General features: G+C 46.8%; 2 protein-coding genes across 13 annotated transcripts in view; one reads left to right on the top strand and one right to left on the bottom strand.

Moving 5' to 3' along the window:
• Positions 1-4981: 4981 nt before the first annotated feature.
• LOC120410207 (basic proline-rich protein-like) lies at positions 4982-7851 on the bottom strand. The gene is made up of 2 exons (XM_039553978.1): positions 7714-7851; positions 4982-6826 (listed from the first exon to the last, which is right to left on the bottom strand). The coding sequence occupies exons 1-2, from the start codon at positions 7849-7851 to the stop codon at positions 4982-4984; spliced, it is 1983 nt and encodes a 660-aa protein (XP_039409912.1).
• FGFR2 (fibroblast growth factor receptor 2) overlaps positions 5005-13734 on the top strand; it is an 81103-nt gene continuing 72373 nt past the window's right edge. For 2 of the 12 annotated variants that reach the window (XM_010408099.4, XM_010408131.4), the window contains exons 1-2: positions 7886-8362; positions 10569-10825. In XM_010408099.4, coding sequence (XP_010406401.2) covers positions 8226-8362; positions 10569-10825 — 394 coding nt within the window. In that variant the 5' untranslated portion in view covers positions 7886-8225. Of the gene's footprint in view, positions 5094-5867; positions 5949-7878; positions 8363-10568; positions 10826-13734 lie in introns of those variants that run through there. The other 10 variants (XM_010408124.4, XM_010408145.4, XM_039553521.1 and 7 more) reach the window with 9 other exon arrangements.

The following is a 13734-nucleotide window of genomic DNA, read 5'->3' on the forward strand; positions in this document are numbered from 1 at the left end:
ATCCCATTTTTGGGACTGCAGCTTGTGAATGTGGTTACAGAGTTAACAAATGAGGGCTGTTAAACCTTGATGCATCTCTGTTTATGTGGAGACTCTCTTGGGCAGGTCACTGGCTTCTCTCCAAGGCAGTCCAGTCTCTGAAGTGAAATTGTGGGTACCACAATCACCTGGCAAAGTGGAGGAGGAGGTCATCTTACAGTGGGGACTGGAGCTGATAAAAGACATGGCTTTCACTGAGAGAGACACATAAAGGAAGAAGCAAATTCCAGTGAAAACTATGTTAGGAGATAGGGACAAGAAACTATTTGCAAAGGACAGGGAGAGGAGGAAGAATATTAACTGCTTGGAGAATGCTGACTTGAAAGATGTTTGAGGGTTAAGAAGAATGAGGCAAGGAAATAGTTGTAGGCATCTAGTGCTTTATTACCCAAGGTGGGAAGTAGAAGAATTACTTTTATTTTATATTTTTAACTGCTGCAGAGTGACTGTGCCTGCTTGTGTCTGCACCTGGGCCTGTGGGAGAGCGAAAATGCAGAGCTTGGCACTGCAACAGAGGATTTGGGAAGCAGGAGGGATCTGTTGGGATTTGGTGGCACCCAGCTGTGGGACAGCTGGGTCGCAGGACCCTGCCCAGAAGGAGCAGTGTGCCCACACTGTGGGTCCCTGCCTTACAGTTTCCTGCTCCTTCCAGGGTTTAAACTGTAACATGAACCCTGGTGTAAGGTTGACTTCACACCTTCTGCTCCGAGGTTGTGCCTGAAAGTTCGAGCACCTCTGCAGAACCCTGCGGTGTCACCAGAGAAGAATCTGATCTGATGTAACACTGCAGGGGAAGCTGCCACAACCACAGCTGGTCGAGTTCAACACAGGGCTCCAGTGAAACCAACCAGCGGGTATTGATCAGCTGGAAACAGAATTGAGAAGTGCATGGGCCGACAAGCAAAATATACCCAAGTTCTGTAACAGAAGGAGAAATTTTCTTTGCAGCCTTTGTCTTCTCGTTTTTATAAGTCTGGCTCTGTCTTGCTGTGCCCTGCTCAGCGCTCAGAGGAGTTTATTCACAGGGTTTTAAAGGAGCTCACTGCTAAAAGATTTTCTCCAGTGGATGCTGCTTTCCACTCTTTTGGAAATGATACTGTTCCCTGAGAGCCAGGGGTGCTCTACCAGGACAGCGTGTGACAAATTCTTTATGAGAGAATCCATAATAAATTGAGGATTTTCTTTTATTTTGATTATTTAGTATTCAATATTTGCATTATGGAAGTGCCTGGAGGTTCCAGCCGAGATCAGTGTCCTATTGTTCTAAGCCATGCATAAAAACATGGTCAGAGATGAGGAGCTTACCATCTAAATAGATGAACTGGATAAAGGGTGGGAGACAGGAAGCATCTATTATTCTCATTTCATAGCTGGAGAGCTTGGACACAGACAAATTAAGTGTCTTTCCCAGGAAAGCCAATGGAGAAGGGCAAAAATCATTGAATGTCCAGGATCCCTGCTCATAACACACCATATTTCCTGCTTAAATATATCTTGCAACACTGTAATGAAAACAACAAATATTTTTTTGGAATATTTTCCTTAAGACACACAAAATGAGAGGAGCAGCAGAAAGGTTACATGGCTACAAGGCATAACAATCCGAGGGGAGTGTTGATACTCAAATGCCATTACAAGACACTGACACAGCAGCAGTGAAAATAATTTTTTTCTCAACTGATTGGCCTTACTCCCTGAAAAAGGATCTCCTAGAATATTCAGCTGTTCATAATGCAGAGGAAGATCAAAAATTGATAGACAAAAGCAATTAATTTTCCCCCTTCTCTAGCTTAACCAAAATGAGGTTTTTTTGTTTGATAAACAACAAGTAAAACTGTTCCTTGATGGGCCAGGAACTGCAGCCCCCCTTCCCATACACATTTTGCTGTGAAAGAACTTGGTAGCCTATCTGCTTCATACTTTCATGGATAATTATTGGATCTATTGGCATTAAAATAATTAATTCTTATCTCAGTTTTTCAGCTTAGCAGCATCTTGAACTAATACCTGGAGAGAACTAATGATGGAACTACTGCTCTGCTGTAGTTTTTATTTCAGAAAGGGGTTGTTTTTATAGGAAATGACTTTTCTCTAAGACACTGAAAAATCTATAGAGCAGCTTTGCCTGTCTTTGACAAAGAAATATTTTCAGAAGTGGGTTCCTATGATTTGCTCTTTGGTACCCTAAAAAATAGTCCAAAGCTTCCAGGTAAGAAAACCATAAACATTTTGGAAACCAGGTAAATATTTTAGCTGCCAAACTTTGGGTTTAGACACTTAGCCTTGGAAGAGCTTTAAAGAAATCTTAGACAAGCATTTAATCGTATCTAGCATGGTCAGGAGAAATTTCTGGATGGGACAGTTTGAATAACAGGGAAGAATTGTTGATTCCCATTGTCTTTCATGGAGAAAACCCTCAGTGATGTGTGTGGTTGAATTTGGATCTAGAGGGTTTCTCCCCATAGACCTCTAAGACTTGAATTTGTGGGGTTTCATTTTCTTTTTTTCCCCCCTAATTTAACTTTGTGTATTTTATTCCTATTTTCATCAGATGGAGCTGTGGCATGTCAGCAGGTCCTGCACCTGGAGAATAGATCAATGCTGCCTAACTTGCTTCCCTGAGGTACCCATGGCCTCCCTTGCCATCTGCCTGCAACGTGCCAGGAGCTGGGGCTGGTTCCTCACTGGAACTCCATGGAGAAGCCAGTTCCCGTGGAGCCCTGGCTGCACTGATATCTCCAGCACTTAAAAGAAATGTCAGAGAATCTGCAAGGATTAGAACTGAGAGTGCTCAGAAGCTCTGCTGTGCTTTTTTCTGAGGTGACTTTTCCCACATTACTCGGAGGCATTGGCTGCCCATCTCACCTCATCTCTCCACAGACACGAGTTGTTCGTCAGCTGCTTAACCTTCTGCCTCCATCCCTTCAAGCTGGGCTTTTATGGATGAGCTGGGCTCTGGTGGGTCCAGCCCAGGAGCAGCCTGAAGTCAGGCACATCTTCACCTTACCCTGCCAGGTAAAGGAGATGTTGGGTGGGAAATAATTCATCTCCTCACCTCTGCGTGCCCCTCGCTGGGGCTTTGGCCGAGCCCAGCTGTGCCCTCCCTGCAGCTGGAGCAGGGCTTGGACCCTGCCCCTGTTGAACATTAACTGTATCCCCGCCTGCGTGCAGAGGGAGGACCGGGGTTCGGCTGACAGCAGCCACAAAGAGCTGGCAGGGCTGAAAGATTCAATTTAACTTTCTTTCTCCTCCCCCGCTTCCATATGCGAGGGCACACAGCGCTGTTTCTGCTTTTGAAACTTGCGGGGCAAAGGAGCATTGGTGTCCTCATTTTCCTTCCTCCCTATTGATGTATCATTGCCAGGATGAAAAAGGACGTCTCAAGAGCTTTTGAAAAAATGGGTGACTACTCAAGACATTTTATAAAGGAGGAAGAATGGGAGAGAAAATAGGACTCGGTAGGGGGTAGAAGGAGCCTGAATGTGTGCCTTGTCTGTCTATTCTTTCGCTTGAAACCTGGAGCTGTTGTTCCTATTTCAGTTCAAACTGTCACCTTTAGTTCATGATGGCTTTACTGCCCTTGCTCCTGAACCTCAACAGATTGGGGCTTATTTACCTATTCACACTCTGCTGTGGAACCTCATTAATAGGCTTATTAGCCACACCATTCACGTGCAGGAGGGCTCACAGAAAAGATCCCAGCCACTTTGAGAGGAGGAGGAAAAAACTGTAAAGAGATTATGCTCTCATTCAGCAGCCTAACTGCTATGAAAGGCTCCCTGGGCCCACTGAGATCTCTTGAAGCCTAAATATGATGACAGAATTGATCTCCCCCCCCACCCCTTTAATTCCAAACATGCTTCTGCTTTTCTCAGATTGAGGAGCTGGGCTGTTGTGGGCCACTTTAGGAGAATGTGGCTCATTTAAGAGAAAAGGCTGCTATTGATAGACTGCTATCTTTTCATCCTCCAAAAGAATAAATTCTGACAAGTGCTTCCAGACCTTGGAAATAGGTGTTCTGATTTGTCATTTTTAGTGGAATGCTTCCTTTTCTTTCAGAGTATGCAAAGATATCGATGAATGGGGAAAGGTATTGCAGCTTCCTGTGCCGGACAATAATTTATGTGAGAATGTGTTAACAATGTTTCCAATGGGCGATGGACATGCCCGGAGCTGGGAAAATTGGATCTTGACTGTGACATCTCAGCTTCTCAATTAGAACATTCAGATGTCTGTTGCTTTAGGAACAACAACAACAAAAAATACTAAACCTGTGTTTCCAATCAATTACAAATTTGTCTGCCATCCCTCATAAAGACTGCAGTACTGGTGGGAAATACGTGCTGGGAGGTAAGAACATATTCTACAGAAACTTGTTTTCCAGTTTTTGGTGTCTAGGAGTGTGTAAATAGAGTTACACTATGATGTATGGCCACAGTCCTTGAAAGTCCCCTTGATCAATACTGCACACAACATATAAAATGTACAATAGAGCTTAAGTAAAGTAACATTAAATTGATCAACACTGATTAAATTTGAGGTAACCACCACTTATTGATTTTGTTGTCAAGCTGACTCTACACAAGCAAGCATTACACAGACTCCATATTCAAAACCTTTTAGCTGATGGTATCTAAAGCAAATGTTTTATTAGCCAAGGATCACGCTAAGCCATACTGAATTTTGAATACCCATATTATGCAGTTTTAAATCTGTGTGTCCAAGCAAATTATGTTTGCGTAACTTTTCAACAACTTTTCCCATTTGGGCACTGCACAGACAGGTATTAAAGGCGCACTGTCAGACCAATTCACGGGGCAGTTGGAATCAGGCTTTGAACTGAGAGGCTCCTGAGGGTGATTTCTGGAGTGGGTGTTATCCAGCCATCCTCCCTAGACAGAAGTGGCCACAGACCAGCCATGGCTTCTGAGCCAGAAACACTTCAGGAGAGGTTTCGGGAAAGGCTGTTGTGATGGTACCATTTTTGTGTGAGGATGCAGATGCTGCCAGTGCCGGACTGGCAGTGCCGCAGCCCAGGCTCAGTCACTGCGGAGGTACTTGCCGCGCCCCCCATCTTTCCTTTCCAATCCGCTGGAAAACTTTCAGTGGAGCAACCGTCCGGGGGCTGCGCGGGTTTCCTCCCCTGCAGCCCAGCGGTCGCCGTGGGATGCGCTGCCCCGCTGCCCCGGGCAGGCAGCGGCCGGAGCGGGGACTCCCCTGCGCCCCTCCTGCCCCTCTCCGGTGCTGCTGAGTGCGCCAGGTCCGAGTCACGGGAGCATCCGCGACCCCCGGGCAGGGTGGGGGGCTCCCGGCTCCGCACCTCTGCGGGCCGGGCGGGGGAAGGGGCTCGGCGGCGATTGGCAGAGCCCGGCAGCGCCGTCCAGGAAAACGGCTCGGGTTGCAGCGGGGGGAGTGACCGGGGGAGGAGGAAGGAGCCGGAGGAGTGCGCCGAGAGGGGGAAAGGGGGGAGAGAAAACCCACCTCCCACCCGAGGCGGCTGTCGGCGTGACAAAGCTGCGGCGGCTCGGGGCGGGCGGCTGGATGGAGCGGAGCGGGACCCGCGGCGCGCTGCTCGGCGATGCCCGCGCGGGGGAGGAGGCAGCTGGCGCCGGGCACGGCGGGCTCGCCCCTCTGAGGCGGTAGCCGCCGCGGCCGAGCCAGGGCACGGCACGGGACGGGGCGCCGGGCCGGCTCCTGCCTCGCCTCGCCGCCCTCCTGCCTGCCCCGGGCGCGTCCCGCGGGGGATGCGCGGCGCTGCGCCGCTGCGGGCTCGCCAGCCGGGGCCGCCCGCGCCGTGACCGCGGCCGCACGGGAGTTTCGCCCCGTCCCGGGAGCCGCCGCTCGGCACCGCGCCCCAGCCCGGGAGCCGCCGCGGAGCGGAGCCCGCCCGCCCGGCGCTCTCGCCGCAGGTAAAGGCAGCGGGCGGGCCGGGGGAAGGGGCGGCCCCGGGGAGGCGGCGGGGCAGGGCTGGGGGTCCCGCCGCGCTCTCGGCGCCGTGTGCGCGCTGCAGCGCTCCGCGGGGCCCGGGGCTCTGCCGGTGTGCGGGGCTCGGGGTGCCCGGTGCGGGGCTCTGGGATCCCCGGGACGGGCTGTGCCGGTGCGGGGCTCTGGGATCCCCGGGGCGGGCTGTGCCGGTGATCGGGGCTCTGGGATCCCCGGGGCGGGCTGTGCCGGTGCGGGGCTCTGGGATCCCCGGGGCGGGCTGTGCCGGTGATCGGGGCTCTGGGATCCCCGGGGCGGGCTGTGCCGGTGATCGGGGCTCTGGGATCCCCGGGGCGGGCTGTGCCGGTGCGGGGCTCTGGGATCCCCGGGACGGGCTGTGCCGGTGCGGGGCTCTGGGATCCCCGGGACGGGCTGTGCCGGTGCGGGGCTCTGGGATCCCCGGGACGGGCTGTGCCGGTGCGGGGCTCTGGGATCCCCGGGGCGGGCTGTGCCGGTGATCGGGGCTCGGGGGTGACCGGGACGGGCTGTGCCGGTGCGGGGCTCCCTTCTGCTCCCCGGCGGGGCTGCGGGTCGGTTTGTAGTCAATCGGTCGCCGCTGCGGTGCGGGGGGAAGCCCGAGCAGCACCGCTGTGTTGCTGCCTTGCCCGCATCCCGGTGGGTGCACGGGTGTTTTTGGGGACGGTTCCAGCGGTGACAGCCGGACGGGCAGCACCGGTGAGGAAAGGGGGCTCGTCCCCGGAGGAGCAGCCCCGGCTCGGTACCAGCCCCGGGTCGGAGCCCGGCGCAGCCCGGTCCTGCCCCCGCCGTGCTGCGGGAGCGGGGCCGCAGGGCACAACCGTCCCGTCTGAGATAAGGGGGGAGAGAAATCGTCAGTGAAATATATATTTAAATGCAAAACGGCCCTCCAAACTGGGACCCATTATGCGTTTGGTGTGAAACGCTATCAACATTTAAAACTTCATTGTTTCCTTTGTACCAAATCCCTGTAAATCTTCCACTAGCCTTTTCTCATTTTCATCTGAAAAGCCTGTTTGGGCTGAATAGACAGCAATCAGCAGCCTCTGGACTTCTCCCTCTCTCTGGAATGTCAATTAAAATGCAGATTTCCCCCCCCCCCCCACCCCGATCTCTTGGTGGCAAAAGACTTGAGAAAAACAGGGTAGTCCTGGAAAGCAAATGAAAGAAGTTCAAACAATGAAAAAGTACTGAAGCTGCCAGCCGGTTTCCATTAGTCCTCCAAAATTAATGTTTAATAGCTGTGATGCTCAGATTTGCTTGGAGATTGAACTCTGCTGAAGAGTCTTGTTAGATATATGTGTATATATATTCTTATAGACGGATGTGTATTTCTGTCATTTTCTGTCCACACAGAATTCCTGTCAGTGGAATTGTGTATATAAAGCTGTTAGCTGTAAAGCTTCATCTACCTGGATTTTTCTGATGCAGCTACTGGGCTTTTAGAGGACTTCAGGGTTCTTTGTGAAGATCCATATTTCACTCAGATTTTGCTATTCCCCGCCTAATTGAGAAAGATGCTGAAAAGTTATACAGTGAGCAATGTATTGATTTGGTTAACATACTCAACAAATTGTACTGTCCCTGGGGAGTGATAAACATCTTATAAACAACAATGCAAGTAGATTAAAAAGAACACTGAGCATTGAATTTAATTAATGCCACTGCTGAACAAGTACTACTTGTTTGTGTGTGTGTGTGTTTAAACTGAAGTACAGCTTGGAGGAATTTGGTTGGGCTCCCAAACCAGTCTGCTTTCCCATGCTTGTCAGTTTGGCAAAGAAAATTTGGGCAGGTATGTGACGAGGTGAAAATTGACTTGATGAGCGAGTGGCAAGGAGAACCATCAATCATTGGGGGCTGACAACTCCTCCCCAAAGTGTAGGCTGAGAAGAGAGACAGAGTTCCCTTTCAAGGGGAAAAATAAACACTACGTGTGGCTTTCACTGAGTCTGAGACTCCAGGAGGGATTATGGTATTGTAGTCAGGAAGCCAGAATTGTGGAGGCCAAAAAGCATGCTGGGGCTGTGTTCCAAACATTGAGATAGAGGTACATAATTATCCAGCACAGGAGGTCTTTCCAGAGACTCGTCCCCCAGCGACTGTGGCAATTAAACTATGAAAAGAATTTGGTTTCGTTTCATCTTCGTTGGACTGCACTTTTGGGAAAGGGCAATCCTTGAAACCTGTTTGCTGTTGTGGTGGTAAAGAGTGGTTTGGCTCCATGAATGGGTGCAGAGCTTTGGTTTTTGCGTTGTTGCACCTTTGCAAGCTACGATTTTGAGTTTGCTGCTGCCCTGTGGATGAAGAATCCCTTCTTTCTGCCAGCAGATGTTCAGATGCAGAAGCCAACAAAGATCTTCAGGTGAGGAGACGCATGGCCAAGTAGCCTTGTGGCACGCTTCAGGATTTAGGATGAGGATAGGAACCACAAATGTGTTTTCAGTGGCGTTTAGTGCAGTCTGAAAATCTGAAACTGCAGGAATGCCAGTGGAATTAATGCTCTTGGAGTCTGAAATACATGCTGGCGTTCTGGTATGTTTTCTTTCTGCAAAATCATGATTGGATTTTGCATTTATCGACATAGACTTTAATCAGAGTTTACAGGACGATTTATGGAAATTAAATCAGCATTACATTCAGGTTGTTAATTAGGGATTTCTACCCACTTTACAGCTGGATAAATTGAGCTGCAGGGCTGTGGCTGCCAGACAGTGAGGTGGGCAGTTGACCTGGGTGGCAGCATCCAGGGGGGGGTTGCTCCAGTCCTGCTCCAGACACAAACTGGTCCCAGAGACAGAGCTCTCTTCAGCTCTACACCTGCTCTGTGCTTATTTAGAGAAGAGCTGGGCAAACTCTTCGCAAATGTTTGTGCAGTGGTCTGGTGGTGTTTTTGCTGGAGATTTAATGGTAGTTGCTAGCTTGTGGTCTGGGATGCTTGAAACAGGCTGAAATCTCTAAAGGAGGCTTTGAAGGGATACCAACTGAGTTGGAAAAAGCTTGCCCTGAAGTATCAGGGATTCACCTGGGGATACCGTGTATTAATTATTTTCGTCAAGTGCCTTATTTATGTCAACCAGAATCTGTTTTTACTGACCCCAGAAGTTACTGTATATAGTACCCAAAATAAAATGTCCCTCAACAGCATTTCTGTCCTTAGTACTATGAATTTTGTATGTAACAGGCAGCAAAAGGGCAATAAAATCAGAATCAACTTTTTAATGGTTGGCTTTATAAAAGGAGAATCTGTGTCCCTGTTCCTGTGTGCTGAGGTACCACGCCACATCCCAATGACAAGGGGTTTGGAGAAGTTTGACTTTATCTCTACACTCCCTGCCTTTTTAAGTTTTTTTAAATTTTCAAGTGTTGAGGGCAGGAGGGAAAAAGAGGTTTTGTGTTATTTTTTCCCTTCAAGATGAGTCCTCTCCAAATTTCAGTTGGGTTTCATCACATCTAAGATGAATCATTGACCAGATTAGAACAATTGCTGCAGTTACTTGTTTTATCCATTTACTGAGGTTTTACCCGTCTTTTATTTCTGAAGCGGAAAATCAGGTCTAATCTTCTGCTTGAGCTGTTAAACCACCCTGTGAGGAGGATGCTCTTCTGACCCTCACCTGGCATCTCAGTGTTGAGGCAACAGGGTCCTCTGAAGGGAGTGCCAGTTACTTTGGTGCCATTTCTCTTCTCTGTCAGACCATGCCTGGATTAGCACTTAACTCCATCCATTTAAATTACTTTTATTGTGAATAAAATAGACTTTTTTTTTTCCCTACCTCTGAAAAATATACCTCAATAAGCATCATTGAGAGACTGAGAAAAGAAAGGTTTGTGCACACATCTTGGCACGTTTGGATGGAAAGTGATGCTTTCCTGCAATTTATTCCATACTTTATACAGATTTTAATTGCCTGTAATGCAGAGTAGCAAACCAATATCATTGTGAAGACTAGAGCCTTTCACCTGTCCAGGATTTTCAGGCTTCCAAAGGACAGCAAACTGAGTTAGAAGAAGGTACATCCATGGGGGAGCTGGAAGTCCTGAATTGAAATAGTCTTACAGATTTTTCCAAGTCTAAGGAGTATATTTTTCAACTGTTTTCCTTGTGGAAAATTACTGAATTCCTGCAAATTCATCTGGCTGCAGAACTGCCTAGGTGAAGGAATGAAAAACAAGGCAAACTTACATAAACCTTCAAATAATAACAAGAATATAATTTGTATAATTGAGGTAATTTTGTGGCATTACAGGTTATGTGCCTGCACATGTGTGTGCCTCTCATTTTTGAAAACCTGTATGTTTTTTCTGTCAGTAAAATAGCTCTCAATATGTTCAGAGAAGTGATTTTGTGAAAACAAGGAGGACTTGGTTACGCCTCAGGTGATGATGGAAACTGCTAACAGAAGATGAAAAGTCACTCACTTTTCACATATTCTTGAAGCTGGAAAACTGTTTTTCCCATCCTCCTCCCCTCCCTCTCACCTCAGTTCGGTTTGAGGCGTTATGAAGGTTTTTGGTTTGTGTTTGGAGATGTTTTTGCTGACAGTGTTAAATCTCTCTCCTCCCCACAGCAGCAGCCGTCGTTCCAAGGGAGGAGGCATTACCCTGGCTGAAGGCACGGCTTTCTCTCCATGCTTCTCTAGAGGTGTTCAGATGGGATTAAAGTCCACATGGAGATATGGAAATGGACCAGGAATTTACTCTAAAAAGATGGTCCGCTGGGATTCGGGTTGCCTTATCTGCCTGGTGGTGGTCACCATGGCTGGACTTTCCCTGGCTCGACCTTCATTTAATTTAGTTGTTGAAGACACCACAGTGGAACCCGAAGGTAAATCACTCTAGAATCCTTAATTCCTTAAAAGAACTTAATTTAAAATGCCTGAACATCTGAAATAGAAGTCAAGATCTTTCCATGTGCTCTGGTAAATCTAAGGCAAGTAACAGATCAGCCCAGGAGAGTTACGGTCTCTGACTTTCCCTGCTCTCGCTTGGGCTGTGTTTGTACAAGCATGTGTTTGTTTATTCTTATGCAAGCCACTGGTGTCAGTGATTTCACTTGGGACTGTCATCACGTTGTATAATCAAAGTGCACAGATGAAAGTTTTTCAGGAATGGGTCTTCAAGGAAACCAGTCTGTGGCACTTTCGTGTCTGTTACGTGTTGCTGTCTGAAGGAACGAAGCAGCTGAGTGGCTGCTGTCATGAACCTGAGGAGTCCCAAGAAAAAGAAATCTCATTAGTTTTTATTTGTGAATGTTTAGTTTTGCCGGGCACTCTGCAAAAACACTGTTGCAGCTTTGTTGGGGTTTGTACTCACAACAAACTTCCCTGTTGCTGTTGATAGCCAAGCAGTGCCTGGATCACAAGTTCTGAAGGTGTAAATGTTGAGGTCTGAATAGAAGGGCTGTAGTTTATTGCTGGGAAAGCAAAGGCTGATGTAGACCTTCACGTTGGAAGAGGTGTTTTGATAAAATCTCCTATTTTGACCCTGCACCTGTTGGTATGTTCTTCTAGGTTTATCTGTTCCTCAAGCTTTGCAAAGTGGTTTTCTTCTCTGGACAGCTCAGGAGGGGCTGCTTTTTTATTGTTGTGAGCTGATTGCATTGAAGAATGATTTTACTGTGTTGTGGTGGGTCGTTCCTGCTCTGTGAGCATCTGGGGGAGGAAGTGAGGCTTCTTTCATAAGGTTGTATCTGTCTTTCAGAGGAGTGATCACAGTTCTAATAACTCAGCTGTCAAGCTGATATAATAGTCCACAGAGCATTTCTGACCTGGCAAGCTTGCTGCAGAGAATTTGGCCTTTATACATTCTGCTACTCATGTCCACAGATGCAGTTTTGTTTTTATTTAATACATCTTCATGCAAAACTTATTTGTTTCTATCCACTGCCTCTAAAAATAGACGTCACCAGCTAACACATTTTTAGAATCCGGTCCAAGTACATTTTTATTGATGGCAGGGGATGAACTATTTAAAGATGATGAGCCCTCTTCCCTAGCAAGCATTCCTGAAAAAAATTCTCAAAGAATAGCAATATTGTCATCTGTCAGCCATAGAGATTGTTGATAGCAAAGATTTTATTTTTTTCTCCTTTTGAAGGTAACCTGAGATTTAAAAAAAAAAAAACCACCCAACTCTTGTTGCCACTTACTGTATGATTTGTTAATTGAACATCTGGTGCCTTTCTGGCTTTTCAGGGGAATGACAAAATCATGAATAATTCTGGTTTCAGACTAGCTTTGTAGTGAGGTCCCCTAGTTTTAGGGTTAAGTCAGAAAGAACGTGATTGCAAGATTGGTGAAATGTTTTCCGGGAAGAAGAGTAATATTTTTTGCATGGTGACTGGTAATTTTTCAACTTTTCAGGGAAAGAATAGCTTTTATTATTTTGGAAAGCACAGTTTGAAAATATATGTTGTTTCCACAGTGAGTATGTAGGGGGTGGAATCTGGGTTTTATCAAAGAGTAAATTGTTAAAAAAGATTTAAAACTTCTTTCCTGGGCAGGAATGTTACTGACATGAAACAATTTTAGATGTGAGAACCCAAATCATTACCAGAAACAAGAAAAAAAAAATCAGAAAACGCTTCTAAGTTAATGGCATAATAAGAGCTTTTATGCTGCAGAATAGAGGGAATTGTGTGGGATTTATATCTGAGATTTGGGAAATAAAACCTCCTTTATGAACTTCATTAAACCCTTTGATAAAAAAAACCAAACCAAAACAAAACCAAGTTTTTACACAATCACCTTCTCTGGGTTCTATCACTGCCACCCACAAGCTCTCCAAGCCAAAACAAAAAAAAAAAAACAAACCCCTCTTCAAAAGATCTCTTCAAAGACAAAGTAGACTTCTTTTTTAATTTAGTAAATGCCAAAACATTTTGGGCACAGCTAATTTGGGGGGTCAGGTGCTCTAATAATGTAAATTTTCAATGGGGCTGCTGACTGCAGTCATTAGAGCTATGACATTTCATGCCAGCTGAGAAGGTCGGCAGGGCCATGACCTTTGGTGACACTTGCTGATCTGTTCCTGAGTCTTCCTTCATGGACATGCCCTGAATTGTCTTTATTTATTTATTTTTAATACAAGATGCTTTGGTTGTTATTATTTATTGTCTTAGTGACTCAAGAATATTGGAAAAGCTGTATGCAATGCTAACAGGAATTGAGATTTGTTCCTTTGGTTGTGACAGAGAAAATACCTTCTCTCAGCTATATGTAACTTTAGGGACGTTTGCAATAATTTTCTTCAGAGTATCTGGGTTTGTGTAAAAAATACTAAAGTTTGTGCTTTGCATGAGCAGTATTTAGCTAATAGGGTAATCAGCTGCATGGGTACAGGCAGGATATGTGCAAGATGTCATACATCAAGGTGCTGTGCTTTTTGGCTATTCACAGTCAATCTTGAGTAAATAAATACCCCTCTGTGACCACTGGACATTACTCTGGTCCATATGAAAGTGCTCACACTGCAAATGGCATCCTGAGCCGTTGTGAGTGATAATGGTGCTGATATTGTGGGTGCTCACTGAGGGGCCTGAGTGTGGTGAGTCTCGGCGCTTTATTTATTCCCAAGCAGCGATGGCAAAACCCGAGGCTGTTGCACAGTGTGAGCAGGAACAGGACCTGTAGGACTTCTCTGGGGACTGTCAGCTCCCAAATTATATCTCACATCAAGTGTTTATGTATATGCTTTTCATCCTAGGGAGCAGAAAGACTTTTTCTGCTTTTAAAT

This window comes from Corvus cornix, chromosome 6 (genome assembly GCF_000738735.6).
Source record: "Corvus cornix cornix isolate S_Up_H32 chromosome 6, ASM73873v5, whole genome shotgun sequence".
NCBI classification, from domain to species: Eukaryota; Metazoa; Chordata; class Aves; order Passeriformes; family Corvidae; genus Corvus; species Corvus cornix.